The 14826-nt window shown below is 48.5% G+C and overlaps 6 protein-coding genes across 6 annotated transcripts; 4 read left to right on the top strand and 2 right to left on the bottom strand.

Annotated features, from left to right (window-relative positions):
• Positions 1-635: 635 nt before the first annotated feature.
• PEX2_049840 (uncharacterized protein) lies at positions 636-2304 on the top strand (the record flags this gene model as incomplete). The annotated part of the gene is made up of 2 exons (XM_016742259.1): positions 636-1568; positions 1627-2304. The coding sequence occupies 2 exons, from the start codon at positions 636-638 to the stop codon at positions 2302-2304; spliced, it is 1611 nt and encodes a 536-aa protein (XP_016597589.1).
• Positions 2305-2612: 308 nt separating this feature from the next.
• On the bottom strand, positions 2613-3707 carry PEX2_049830 (uncharacterized protein; the record flags this gene model as incomplete). The annotated part of the gene is made up of 1 exon (XM_016742258.1): positions 2613-3707. The coding sequence occupies one exon, from the start codon at positions 3705-3707 to the stop codon at positions 2613-2615; it is 1095 nt and encodes a 364-aa protein (XP_016597588.1).
• Positions 3708-4502: 795 nt separating this feature from the next.
• PEX2_049820 (SD08430p) lies at positions 4503-6313 on the top strand (the record flags this gene model as incomplete). Its single annotated transcript, XM_016742257.1, has 2 exons — positions 4503-5893; positions 5968-6313. The coding sequence occupies 2 exons, from the start codon at positions 4503-4505 to the stop codon at positions 6311-6313; spliced, it is 1737 nt and encodes a 578-aa protein (XP_016597587.1).
• Positions 6314-7123: 810 nt separating this feature from the next.
• PEX2_049810 (uncharacterized protein) lies at positions 7124-10408 on the top strand (the record flags this gene model as incomplete). Its single annotated transcript, XM_016742256.1, has 1 exon — positions 7124-10408. One exon carries the CDS (start codon positions 7124-7126, stop codon positions 10406-10408), a length of 3285 nt encoding a protein of 1094 aa, XP_016597586.1.
• A 1885-nt stretch (positions 10409-12293) lies between these two features.
• On the top strand, positions 12294-12813 carry PEX2_049800 (uncharacterized protein; the record flags this gene model as incomplete). The annotated part of the gene is made up of 2 exons (XM_016742255.1): positions 12294-12395; positions 12445-12813. The coding sequence occupies 2 exons, from the start codon at positions 12294-12296 to the stop codon at positions 12811-12813; spliced, it is 471 nt and encodes a 156-aa protein (XP_016597585.1).
• A 351-nt stretch (positions 12814-13164) lies between these two features.
• PEX2_049790 (uncharacterized protein) lies at positions 13165-13956 on the bottom strand (the record flags this gene model as incomplete). The annotated part of the gene is made up of 1 exon (XM_016742254.1): positions 13165-13956. One exon carries the CDS (start codon positions 13954-13956, stop codon positions 13165-13167), a length of 792 nt encoding a protein of 263 aa, XP_016597584.1.
• Between the last annotated feature and the right edge of the window lie 870 nt (positions 13957-14826).

Raw genomic sequence — 14826 nt, 5'->3', positions numbered from 1 at the left:
GTAGCCCTAAGCCCTATTTTCCCCATATGGCCAGAATCGAGGGGTTTGATGCTTGATCAAGGGAGTTCCAGGGATCAAGTGCATAGAGTTAAAAATGCAGGTTGGCGCAAGGATATATGAAGAAATGCCGAGATATTTAAATGTGATAGTGCAATATTTCTCCGATAAGTTCGATACCTTGCTACGTAAGTATATAAACATTCTACAACATAGCACAGTTCATATCTACTACAGTCTCTACAGTATCTTGAAGTCTAAGACTAGCCGTTTCAAGATGGACCCATTGTCCCGTAGGAGAAACCAGGGATTGCGTCAGGGCCACCCGTGGGTCAATTTGTTTTATTTTTTTTATTTGAGAAATTGCCCAAAACGACAAAACATGAGGAAACAAGAAAAAGGCCGTAACCGTCAACTGGTCTTTGTTTCCCCCTACCTTTCTGACCCCTTAACCCGTTAGCTTTGACCCTCTCCACCTTCACTACTATTACTGTCCTTACAACCCCTCATCCTTGAAATTCCTTAGATGCCGTCATAGAACGCGTCCATGTGGACTATTATTCTTAGCTCTATCTGCCCTTGACTTTCATGTGCGCCCGCTGGTTAGGCGCCACATACCTCCTATAACTGTACATACAATGGAGTTGAACGGGCCCATCCTTGATGAGGCCCAATATCGCACCGATGTCCTCCACCACCCCTCACCGGAATCGGAAGCAGCGCAGGCGCAACAATTAGCTGAAGAGGCTGAACAGCTGGGTCTGAATGTGCCAGAGATCGAGGCATCCGCGCCACTAGCTGCCTCGATCGCCTCAGGAATGGTCGATCTCTCCTCGCCAGTCCTGTCTTCTGGATCGTCGACCGATCGGAATTCCGTCTGCGGCTCCGTTACTCCGTCCCATGAGCCATCCTCCCCCGTGCCATCCGTGCTCGATCAAATCGTTTCGTCGTTGTCGGATGTCACGCTTGCCTCGGGTCACTTTAAGGCCAGCAGTACGCGATCGCTGGCTTCGCTGTCTACACGCCCGACCTCATTTTGCTCCAGCGAGGGGAGAACGGGCCTTATCGGTCACGGATATAATGAGCCATTTGAGGCCAATTCGCATCGGCATTCAATTTTCAGTGTCGCATCTGCTGATAAGAAGGAGAGGCGAAGGAGCAGTTTGAAGTCTGCCATTGGGAGAATTCATTTCCGCAAGAGGCGCACATCCTCGGCCATTACCTTGCCCTCGGAAGGGCGCATGACTGTATCCACGAGCGACAAAGGCGTTGAACATGTTTTTTTCGAACCTAAACCGGAACCTCATGATGCTGCCCATGATGTTTCACCCCATGCGAGCAATGAGGCATCACTTCCCAGATTGGAAATTCCTCGATTCAGCAAAGAGGAGTTACAAAGAAGTCTGGACGATCCGGAGTTAAGTGAAATGCACGAGCGACATCGGATGGAAAGGAACCGACATCTCGAGTTCCAAGACGCCGCTCTAAGTACCCTCCGGCGTCGGCATCAGACCGCTATCTCAGAGAAGCAGTCTGATGGCCACCGCCAGGAGGATGAGAAACGCGAGAAGGTTCGCTTTACACATTCATTTCATATTTTTCTCTCTAAGCTAACAAGCGCTTGTACAGAACATCCAAGCCATAACCCAAATTGAAGAGCGACAGCTAGCGGTAGAAATCGAACAGCAGCGCGAGTTCGATCGAGCCAAGATGAATTCGCGTACCCGCATCAAACATATGGAGGGATATCTCCGCAATGCCAGCCCACCGCCATCTCCCGCCGGAACATCGATCAGAGCCGAACGATCCGGACGCTCCTCCGAATCGTTCTCGGAATGCGACTCAACCCCACCAGCCCGTGTCCTTACTCGCCAACACATGGAGCAACTAGAACAACAATACCATTCCCACAAAAGCATGGACCAACTCCACGACGCCCGCATCAAAGTCCTCCGTGATCGCCAAGAACTTAAGCTGCAGGAAGCCACGGCGCGTATGGAGAAGGAGCTGGATGAGATGTGTGACCAAAATATCCAGGCCATTGCTACCCTGCGAGGCGAGCACCAACGAGAAGAAACCTCTCTCATGCAAGCCTTGGATACGAAAAAGACAACTTTGCGGCACCGCTGGTATTTGGAAGAGGCTGTCCTACGTCGGCATCTCGAGGTGCGACATGGCCAATCATATGGTCCTTTGCCGCTTGTCGCTTTCACCCCCAATACCCCCATTGATGGTGTGGAACACTCACCACTCGAAACGTCAACCCCGGATACAATCCATCCCAGCCAGGATTATCTACCCTTCTAATTGGAGACGATGACACGACATCTACTCAATATACCCTTTTAATCACCCCCTTCTTCTGTCCCTGTTATGCCCTTTACCCTTGTAATAATTTTGGATTATGCTTTTGGATCGACAGTCACCCTACACATACACGCCCTGCGGCGGCTTTTCGGTGTCATGATTGCATAGCGTTTGGTGGAGACCATTGAATAGACATACCAAGCCTGTTTATAATTTAGCTGCAATGAAATTCCAATTCAATTCGATTCGAACACTTCAAACTATACAATGGGGGTATCACTTGCCGAAAAACAAAACAAAACACAACCTCATAACCCAGGTGATCCAGACAAAACATCAACTCTCAACCTATCCAAAACCGTCTCAACCCTCCCCCCACCACCAGTCATCGCATCCTCAACCTTCTTATCCCTCCCCTCGTCACCAATAACAACAGCCCGCTCCACAACCCCAGCATTAGACAACTTAAACCGCCCAACCCGTCCATCCACCCATTCAACCCGCACATAGCGTGCCTCAACAGCAACAGCAGCTAAAGACACAATGCCCGTATCCTGATCCGGCGAAACATCAAACGGCAAGGACTTCCCATCCTCACCAACAAGACCTAACTTCTCGCGCAGGAAGTCAATCGCATCAACACGCATATGCCACGCAACAAGCTCCCTCCGAAGCTCACGCACAAACCCCCGCAGATCTTGTTTCCGAGTAGAACTGCCGCTCTTCTTCCACGGCTTCGCGGGTTCGGCATCTTCGTCCTCTCCAGATGATCCCCCCGCATCCCCGTCTCCATTCCCAGCCCCGCGCGATACACCAGGACGCGGTAGGTAAACACTCTCCAGCTTCGGAATCGATATAAACCCCGGCACGGTGTGTCGATGCACCTTCAACACCTTCGCAGAACCGGAACCAGGACCTGCACGACTGCGCTCATGTTGGAGGAGGATGTAGTATGGTTTCGCGAAGCGGCCGTTACGGGCGCATACGTCGATGCGCACGCCAAGGAGGGGCGCGGCGTTGGCTGTTGGGGATGGGTCTTTGAATGGGAAGGCGGTTGCGCCGAAGGCGATGCGGTGGTGGTTTGAGGAGGCGTGTGCACCGGCGGCGTGGACGAGGGGGGAGATTGTTGCTAGCGGGTCGGTTTGGTTTGTTGTGGTGAGGGGTTGGGATTGTTTGCGGAGGAGTTTTTGGATTGGGTCGGTTGTTAGGAGGCTGGATGTAAGGATGCGCTTGTATTTTTGGAGGTTTTGGACTTGTTTTGGGTTAGCGTTCGGATTTGGGGATTGGCATTGGGATAGATGCTTGGGATGTTTACTTTCTGCGCGGATTGAGGTGATCTCGGTGTCTAGTTCCTCTTCTTCTGGGTCTGGTGATACGGGGGCGCGAGATGTGGTTGTTGTCATTTTAAATGTTGGTTTGGGAAGCTGTGTAGAATGCTGGAGGTGATTGTAGGGGGGTTCCCTCGCGATATTGTCATAGGAGGTAAGCCAGATGTTTAGTAGAAGATTGGGGATTGGAGTTGTTTGTTTGTGACACGTGATCCGGTCAACATCTGACGCGATCATGCAGAAGCTTGGGCTCAATGGGCTGAGGATGTTAGATTATTACTTTATTTAATACAAGATCTGAGTAGACCCTAGGCGAGACTAAGCCTCAAAATCTAGATTGAGGGTTTGGTTTACTCCGTACATAGATCTGATATGATATATGCATGTTTAACACCTGCAGTGCTATGGTGGTGACCTCATAGTGCTAAATGCTTTATGTGTAACAAGAGAGGGAATGCATACCAAAAGATCAGATTCAGATCTATCTCTATGCCTACAACATATGTCAATTTCCATTTTCGACCATTTTTTGTATGAAGAAGACTAAAATAGACCCTGCCCCGGCTCCCCGGATCTGCACAGCCAAGAGGCCAGCTTGCCTCATGTTTTTTTGTCATCCAGCGGTTCGAAGATCCCCCACCAAACATCTATTGAGGATTCTTTCATTTCAGGTCCCTCATTCACTCCTTCATTCTCACTGGAATTAAACATACAGGATATTCAGGGTCTCTAAACCTGCTGGCCCCTTCCAAGCTAAACCCTCGCCCCATCCCTTTCGCTATTCAATATCATAATATCCAACTTCAGTCCTCGATCCAATCAGGACGAAGTTGACGCAGGCGATCCCTTCCTATCATAACATAACATTCAATGACACGCAAGAACGCGACCCTCTCGAAGCGCCGCTCCAAAGCGAACCTGACAGTTTCTACCGGGTCCAACGGACGTGCGAATGGCAAGATGAATAACAGCATTGAAATGCGCAGGAGGGACACGCCCTCCACCGAGACTTCAGCCGAAAGAACCGCCCAACTCATGTCACGATCGAGCTTCTCCCTCGACAACGAGCCCATCGTGCCCCAAACCCCGATTCAGACGAATACAACCTTCCAAAACCTACCACGCAGTGATCGCCGTAACTTCCTGCTGTTAGTCTTGCTATACTTCCTCCAAGGAATCCCCATGGGCCTAGCCACTGGCTCCGTACCCTTCCTGCTCAAGCCATATCTCTCATACGGCCAGATTGGAATCTTCTCGCTCGCGTCATACCCATACTCGCTCAAATTGTTTTGGAGTCCTATTGTCGATGCGGTGTGGAGTACGCGCTTTGGTCGGCGCAAGAGCTGGATTACCCCTGTGCAGGTGATTGCCGGATTAGCTATGATCTATATGGGTGGCCATATCGAGGATATGATGGTACAAGCCGGCGCTAATAGCGGCGCGGGAGTGTGGAAATTCACATACTGGTGGTTCATGTTGGTGCTTTTCTGTGCCACTCAGGATATTGCTGTGGATGGATGGGCTATCACTTTGATGTCCCCACCTAACATCTCCTATGCTTCGACCGCTCAAACGGTCGGATTGACAGCCGGCCACTTCCTGTCCTACACTGTCTTCTTGGCTTTCAACTCGAAGGACTTTGCCAACAGATGGTTCCGAACTATCCCCGGAGAGGGTGGTCTGCTGTCCCTCGGCACATATCTCAACTTCTGGGGCTGGGCTTATCTGATCGTGACATGTGGTCTGGCCTTCCTCAAGAAGGAAGAACGCACCAAGGAACGTGACAGCATTATGGACGTGTATAAAAGCATGTGGAGCGTTCTGAAGTTAAAAAACATTCAGACCATCATTCTGATCCACCTCATCGCCAAGATCGGCTTCCAGGCCAATGACGGAGTCACCAGTCTCAAGCTCCTTGATAAAGGATTTGGCCAAGACAATATGGCCCTGGTGGTGTTGATCGACTTCCCCTTTGAAATTATGCTGGGCTACTATGCCGGCCAGTGGTCAACCAACTACGGAGCAATGCGCCTCTGGGGCTGGGCCTTTATCGGACGACTGGCAGCCGCCGTGCTCGCCCAATTCACCGTCATGATCTACCCCACTGCCTCCGAAGTGCCAATGTGGTACATGCTCACGGTAATTGGCGAGCACATCCTCTCAACCTTTATGAACACAGTCATGTTCGTCGCTATCTCGGCCTTCCACGCCCGCATCGCCGATCCAGCCATTGGCGGAACGTACATGACTCTTCTTGCAACGTAAGTTCTACCATCTCCCCTTCCTTCCCCTTCCCTCAAAACCCCGCACATAATAGCTCACATATCACCTCCAGCGTCTGCAACCTGGGTGGAACATTCCCCCGCATCTTCGTCCTCAAACTCGTCGACATGTTCACTCAAGCAACATGTCTTCCCCCGGCCATCGCTCCACCCGCCGACTCCCTCAAGGACACTCTCATTACGACGGCATTTTCCTGCGCCCTCGAACCAGAGAAGAACCGTTGCATTAACGGCGGCGGTACCTGTCACATCGACCGTGACGGGTACTATATGACCAACATGCTTTGTGTCCTCATTGGCACGCTTACATTCATTATGTTTATCAAGCCCGCTGCGCAGAAGCTACAGGACTTGCCTCTCCGGGCTTGGCGGTTGCCGTCTAATCCTCAACGGGGTTGATACAGTTTCTCTCCCGCGGTTTTTGGTGTGTCGTGACGACCTATAATGTCTTTGTATACCCCCTGGGATATTTATAGATTGAATAAATAAATAATATAGACACAATAGCAATCTTTTTAGCATCTTAGTTGTTTTGGACGAGTTCATTCGCAGACACAGGTGCAAGTCACAAACATATCAGATTATGCAAATGAACTTCTAAGTCTCCCAGCGTCAGACAGCCTCCGTGAGCTATTGTTTCATCACATGCCGAACTACGTCGTCTGCGCGTTTACCTGTACTATCCACCGCCCTAAGGTCATCTCTCCTAGGTGTGTGTGTAGAGCTTCATTTCCCTCATAAGGCATGCACATCATACTTACCATCCTTGCTGGCCCAGGAGCTCTACATTCCCCGGGAAAGCAAAGATGAGACCTTTGTTGCACCAACCTCCTTTGGAGCAAGCATATGAGACAAAGGCCCACGGCATCCAAGGTATGATGACGAGCTTCCATTGAATATACAAAATGCCACATCCGCAATGAAGTACCACTTTGAAAACCGAGCAAAAGGGCGAGTCTCAAGCTTTCTCTCATTGATCAATATAAGCGGGCGGTGTTTTGACGTGGCGCCAGTCGTCTTTGCGCATGCTGCAGGGGTTTAGGCAGTGAGGTGAGATATGTCCAATGCCTATCTATGAGGGGGCCATAAGCGCCACCCCGCTTCAAATCTTCAGCTAGCCCTTTGACACACAATTCACGAAATTTTTCTTTCCACAAAGTAAATCATTTTCGTCGTGTTCGAAAGATTTACCGAGCTCAGTATCTATCCATGTCTTTCGGATGGTCGGCCGGCGACCTTGTGAGCGCCATCCAGCTCCTAGGGAAAGTGGCGGCTTCACTGAAGGAGATTGACGGCTCACGGGAACATTACCAGCAGGATAGTGCATATCTTTTGTCCCTGGCCAATTCTCTTCAATATCTGAAAGATCATGATTCGGCCCTACCATCAGCATCACAGGGGCTTGATACTCTCAAAAGTTCCATAGAACACTTTGGAAACCGACTCAACGCTAGGTTTGGAGATAGTTTGGGCAAAAATAAGAAGCACAAACGTCGTTTTTTTGAGAGACTTAGGAGTGCCCCCAGAAGTGTCCAATATGGGTTGTTTGTCTCAGACGAGGTTGACGAACTTCGTCGCAGAGTTGATATTCCATTGAAGAACCTCATCATCGGCATCGGTATCGACAATAACAACCTCATCAATCAAAGCAATCAGAATGGACTTCAAACACGTCTTCTTGTCAATGATCTAGCGGTTTCAGTATCTACTCTCTCAGTAAATGCATCGGAGTCATACCAGCAAAAGATGCCAACGATGACGAACTGGCTGAAACCACTGCTGCTTGAAGATATTCATAGCCGGCTTCTTGCCGAGCTAGTTCATGGCTCATGTAAATGGCTTTTCGACAGAGATGAATTCATTGGCTGGAAGTCTGCCGGTATGATCCACGACAGATATCCAATGCTGTGGGTCATGGGCAAAGCAGGTGCCGGAAAGACACATTTAGCAGCCCGGGCGATTGAAGAATTGAAGTCCGTCAGACCACTCGCCTATTTCTACTGCGATGCAAAGGATGAAAGCCGTCGGTCGGTTCTCGGCATCCTAAGCAACTGGAATTGGCAGCTACTTCAACAAGACCCATCCTTGTTGGATGATGTGATTCTGATTAAGAAAAAAAGGGAATTGGCGAGCCAAGCTGTTCTCGAAGATATCTTGGTTACTATAGTTCAAAAGGTGTCGGATGCAGTTCTTGTCATTGACGGATTTGACGAGTGCGAAGCTCAAGAGCAAGTCAAGCTTTACTCTGTCCTAGCTCGCCTTTCCAAGAATGCCCGGATCCTGGTATTTCGAAGGAATGTCTTCAATCTTCCAAGTAGACTTCTGGTTCCAGCCCAATGCGTTATCTCTTACGAGATTTCAGAGGGCGACAACATAGCTGATATTAACCAATACATCAAAGAGAGGGTGACACACTTGGAGATTGATGCTGATGATATCAGAGAGGATATTAAAGCAGCCTTAAGATCGGGGGCTAAGGGCATGTTTCTATGGGTAGCACTGATGGTTGAAGAGTTACGAAAGCCGCTGTTCAGCGACAGTGATTATCTTAAGACACTGAGGTATCTACCAGAAGACCTCAATTTGCTGTACATTCGAATCCTGCGAGGTCTCCCTTCTCGCCCCCAGGAGAGTCGAATATCCAAGGGTCTGCTACAGTTGATAACCTGTGCGCAGAGACCACTGTCTTTACACGAGATTAGTGCCGCCATGATGGCGAGTCTTGCGGGAGACAAGCTCGAGCCATCCATCACTTCGGAGGAGGGACTTCGAACTATCATCTCTCATTACTGTGGGCCTTTGGTCATGATTCACAAAGGGTTGCAATCATGTCCCACTGCAACCCTCGTTCATTCATCCCTGAAGGAATTTTTGCTCGAATCACAAGCAGAAGATATACCAGTCCCTTTACGAATCGATGCGGAACATTCCCACATGGCCCTCGCCCAAATCTGTTTAACCTATCTTTCTTACGATAACATTGAAGTTGCTCCATTCGTTCCACTTGATGAAAGAATAGCAGATTCGTACGGGTCGATATCCCTCGACAATAGAATGACCAGGAGTAGAAGTGGGATGAGGGCCAATATGGACGGTCGATTCGCAGCTTTCATTCGGAGATACTCATTGTTGGAATACTCGTCTCTTCATTGGTGTTTTCATCTTAAACGCTCGTTGCGTACAAGCGAGACTTACGAGATTCTCCTCCGTCTGTGCCAGTCTAAAAACAAGACTATCAGATGGCTCCAGGTAGCACACTATCTTTGGCGCCGTCATAGCTTGTCAAAAGTTAACAGCGGTGTTGGAATTTTGGAGAGTTTAGAGAGTTTGGAAGAGATTGCCGCAGTCAAAGAAACATTACTCGCAGGAGAAACAGGCTTCTCGAGTTGGTTGAGATGTTTTCATCGGTATGACCAAAACAAATTGAATTCTAATCTCACAAAGAGGCATAAATTTTTCTTCAATGAATTTACAAATGACTTCTTGCCCGAGATTCATGTCGCAGCTCTATTTGACTTTCCTGAATGGGTGGAGGAATACCTTCTCGATGGCGTGGATGTCGATCAGAAATCCCACATGAAGCAGACGCCTCTCATCCTTGCGAGTGCCGGTGACTCATTCAACAGCATGAGAATTTTGTTACGTCATGGGGCAGATATCAATGCAACAGACTTTTTTGACAAAACTGCATTGGACTGGATAGCTCAGGTTGAGGACTGGTCCACACTCTATCGAGTTCCATACACTGCTGGCCAGATCTTGCTCAACGCTGGCGCAAGGATATCCCGGGATTCGAGTAGCAACATTCTAGCTCGGGTCTGCTGTAATTCATCTACCAAGGACCCGTTCCTTATTCCGTTCGTCTCGTCACTTCTAGCGAATGGTGCAGACGCTGTGATTGAGAATTACTACCGCGAGCTCCCCGCTATTCATTGGGCTGCCATATCTGGCAATGCAGCACTTGTCAAACTCCTCCTTGAACATGGATCCCGGCCCGACCTAATACCGTGGGGTAGCCGAGGCAAAGAGACACCACTACTGCACATATGTAGTATGCCATATGTTGTTCTGGAAGTTGTTGAGGTACTTCTCGGGGCGGGGGCTTCTGTATCCGCGCGACGTTCTGATGGTCGTTCAGCTTTACATCTAGCATCCAATCATCCCCTCCAACTAGCATATATGCTACTCCGGGCCGGAGCAGATGTCAATGCAAGATCTATGGATGGATGTACCCCATTAAATGATGCAGACATTGCCGAAAATGTGGAGGTGGTCGAGTTACTACTCAAACATAAAGTCATGCTAGATGCAGAAAACAACGACTCTTTGACTCCACTTGCGCTTGCCAATACGAATCGGGGGTTTGGCGCCGCTCAAATGCTCCAAGCTGCGTATGATCAAACCGGAGCACCTGAATTTGTTAATACTACAGACAGTTCGGCGTGGATGGTGATATCTCTGTGTGGAGCATCATTGCTTGCATTGTGTAACTAACTATACGGAAGGTGTTGTAATGGGATCCCTTGTGCTCTTGAGCATGCATACTCTCAGTGCCTTATACAAATACGCTTCCGAGTGGCAGCGGGTGCTTGTTGCTAGAGCCTAAAGCAGATATATAAAGAAGACTTAATACTAGAGCAAGCGAATATCTACCGCTCATATAATATATTCTACATTTAGCTAGTAAAGTATACCTTTACACTTGGGACTGAGAGTGTATATATATCCCCTGTAAAAATTTCAGGAGCATAGAATCAACAAGCCCTATGCGGTCAACCATCTACTAGCCTAGTTTTCTCTGTGATGTATTTGAGGTTTATTGGACTCTGCAGTTATCATAGAGTACATCCAAGCCTTCACACTCGATCTTGCTCCGTATTCTAGAGTTGGCAAGGTATTAGCTACGATCTCAAACATCCCACAAGAAACAAATCAATTACACCAACGATTGTTACGATCCTCGGCCCTATTTGATCTCTGAGCCGATCCGAGGGCTGAAAGTCAGTTCTGTGCGGGAGGTCCACTTTGTCTTCTGGGGCCACGATCATGGACCAAGCTATCTCAGACACTGATTCCGCTCCCTCGCGTGGTTTGATGTCGGTATGGAATGAACGTATCATTAACAGCCATCTGACCCCAAAGATATGAAACTATTCTTAGAGTACAACATCAATAAGAGTGAGATAACCCGACGTCGTCAGGCGATATATAGTCCATTGGCGTTAAATCAGAGAAGCTGGATTAAAGGGCTCCATGGAGGTTGTATATAAGGGGGCTAAAGGATCTAAACGAGAGCTTCTATGACCACGCCCCGAGAGCTCGAGGTTTATTGGATGGGGTGTCTTAATCTTACGCCGGATATATATATCATGGTGGCACCGTTTAATTTCTCTCTTAGGATGGGCAGAACCATCGTATTCACTTGGTTTCTGTGCGAGTATCAAAAGGTCCCGACGAAGCACAAAGCATGAGGCATTATTATATGCTCACTAGGTTACAGAGAGTACAAATCGAATCACAAAGCTTCTTTCATCTAGATATGTGAAGACTTTGCTGCGTTTCCGTACTTCTTGCTACTCAACACCCACTGTTCCTCAACTTGATGTGTCAGTAAACACAATAAAACAGCAACATCTCGCTCGCCTTCAAGTTATCTGGAAATATGTCAATTTACGATTGCAGGAATCATAGTAAGATCACTAGTGAAGAACTTCGATCAGCCCATCGAGTATTGAAACCACCATAAAGGACGAGGTCTGGCCACACAGTCATCAAAGCCGTATTATGAGATGAAGTAAGCGAACTCATTTCCCGAGCCCTAGAAGTCAGGACTGCAAGCTGCACGTAATAAAACATCCCTTCCCCCGTTCCTGAGCCAAGCAAGCGTTCATTCGCCGTGTTCCTGAATCGGCGAGACAATCAAGTCTATCCCCGGTAATCATTGGAATGGCTCCCCTTTTATTTCCCCGAGAATCAGGTCCGGGCCAACCGTACCGCATCATATCGGATGAGACCCTTCAAGAATCAGGGTCTCGACATTATTGCGCCCAATGAAAGCCCAAGAGACGCTTTTACTCCGATGCCAAGGAAAACATAACCGAGACCCCTCTGGCCAAGTTCTTTCAGCTGATCTTTCGCTGCAGCTAAAAGGAGTCGTCCTCGAGCCTATGGAGTCTCGACTGTCTGTCGATGGATGTGATTGGAGGTGCTGGCTCCGCTTCTGCAGGTGCAGTTTGGGACTAAAATAGTCTGAATGGGATGGGAGTGGTGTATAAAAAGAAGCAATTCTGCGGTTCTGAATATTTCAAATAAACATCGCACTCCTTATTCCTGATCTTAATCCACCATTTTCACACTTGTTGCTACCAACCACAGCAGAATGAAATTCCTTGCCGCGTGCTTGACGCTCATTAGCGCCTATCCATGGACGGTGAATGCACTGCCCACCCCCGAAGACCTCACAGTCCTTGCCTACAGAGCCGTACGTGAAACAAACCAAATCTCCCATGAAACCCGCTAATGTTTCATAGTGGGACTTCCGTTTGCTCAGTGAAGCTCCTCCAGTTTGCAACAGCTCCGTGAATAATATCGAATACTCCATTCTCCACAACTCTGGCGCACAACGGCGTGACTGTCAGGTATTGAATGTTGCGGAATTCAATTCCACAAATGTCAAGAGTATCTCGTGGAAGAGCCCATCGGACGTGAACCGGTATGACCTTTGCATGTTCAGCTCGCCTGACTGTTCAGGTGGGGAAGGTGGCCTGCTAGGGAGCATTACCAATGGCTGGGAGGTGTGCTATTTGTACAATGGGTTTGAGTCATGGACTGTTGTTCCGAATGGGGAGGCTTGTGTTCCAGCTGCGGCGGGTAATGGTAGTAAAGGTGGGGAGCAATAGAGCTGTATGATATCACCATTGGAGAATTGTTGATACTGCGTGGTAAAAGGGTCTGTATCAGACAAATGTTAATATTGTTGGACAGGGTATTTGTTGAAGAGCTAAAGTATAGGATAAAAATGAAACTCCCTGAGTTACAGTTGTGGCTTTCCGCATCAGCTCATTTGGAGGGCACCAAGGGAAGTTTCTAGGTCAAACAGTGTCAAGTATATATATGTTTCATATCGTGGAGTGGAGTGTCCTGGGATATGCCGGCAGCGCCCAAATCCCCGGGTGAAGATCAAAGGTATGAAAAAAGAACTCAATGGCTTCAAATCAAGTACAACCGAAGTCCCCATGTCGCGAAAGCCATTACTTGGCAAAATCCCGCCGCAAATCCCGAACAGCGGAATCAAGAACAAACCTAGCATACCCACGATGCAACCTCAAAGTCCAATCTGGAATAATCTTCTGTTTCTCTGGTCCACCCTCTGCATCAACGACCTCATAATCATGGGCAGTTGAAAACCGCACCTCGACAAACATTTCCTGCCCATTCACCCGGAACGGTTCCGAGACACTCATCTCATGTCGGACGCAGGACATCAAGCGCCAAGGATACCCCCACCGCGCAATCTTCTCAAAGAATTCGCGGGGTTCATCCGGCAATTTCAATGATACCAGAAGTCCATTACTATCTGTGTCAGCGGCAGGAACCCGCTGGACATGGAATGCGCCGTTCAGTAGAACGCGCGGCGCACCGGTGGTTTTGTCCGGCGAGAATCCGCCCTCCGAGTTCCCTGTATCGCAAGGTGTGAAGCGAAAATTGGTGAGTAGTCCGAGGATCGAGCCTTCAATTCTCAGGACCTTGCTTCCAAGGACAGATCTAGCCCAGGCATATTCAAGCTCTGTTTGGTTTGGTGTCTTTGGGCTTGGGACACGTGCTTGAAGGGCTCGTAGGGGTATCTGAGCTGCGTAGATGTCGGTGTATGCGCATCGCTGGGTATCTGGGCTTTTTGGTTTGCGGAGGGCTCTGCTACCTGCTGCGGGAGGCAGTGCTGGGTATTTTTCTTCCAGATGGCTCAACACATGGTGGATGCTGTAGCTAGCTATGCCGGCAGCGGCGGCGGTGTAGCCCAGCAGGCGGAGGGAACGTCTAGACATAACTGTCAGTGTCTAGGTTACTTAGAAGGCTTCACATAGGGTTGAAATGGAGAAAGTACGTGGGGGGAACTTGCTAACTGCTTTGGGTACATTGTCTGATGCGCTTGGGGGCCAAATAGAATGTTGCGCTAATATAGTATTAGCCACGTGTATGTAACCTAGTGTTACCCCGGCTTATTTTACTCCTCATCAAGCGAAATCTGATGAAGTACCAAGCATGCAGTAACCCCTAGGCAGACATCTATTTTGACACCGTGGCCGGTCTGCCAAACAAAAAATGGATAAAACACTGCCGGATCGTGACGCCATAACGGTCTCAGTGCCTTCGGTCAAAATAAATATTAAAGAGGAATCTAAAACTGTCCTACTATCAGAAATCACTCATGTTGTTGTTCAGTAAGCAACATACCTTTGGATGTACCATTATTAAGGATCTAACAATGATATTCATATAAGGCTCTCTGACAAGAAACTAGACTCAATCATGCAGTCTGTCTCCGGAAATCCTTACGATTTCATCAAACCTTGGCCCTTATGGTTTTTTATTGGAAAAATCATATCAAAAGCTTTTTACGGCAATGAGCAACAACTCGAATGGCTAAATACTGTTCGGATCGGAATCAGGGAGCTCATTGCATTTACCAATACCCTGGTTCATAGAGGGGTTGATAAAACTGAGGGGCATAGCGAGAATACAATGATTCAAGTCGTCGAAGTTGATTTCGCTACACCTCGTCCAGGTGCGGAATTGGAGTTATTTTGGAAGCCCGCGGGACAAATTATCACCCACAAGGTTCAACGTTGTACGTTATGCGGTTTGGCCTATGCCACCAACACGGAAAATCGCTAATTTCTATTCCACTGATAGGG

Source organism: Penicillium expansum (genome assembly GCF_000769745.1).
Source record: "Penicillium expansum strain MD-8 chromosome Unknown contig166, whole genome shotgun sequence".
Taxonomy (NCBI): domain Eukaryota; kingdom Fungi; phylum Ascomycota; class Eurotiomycetes; order Eurotiales; family Aspergillaceae; genus Penicillium; species Penicillium expansum.
This window is presented reverse-complemented; position numbering and strand designations above follow the sequence as displayed.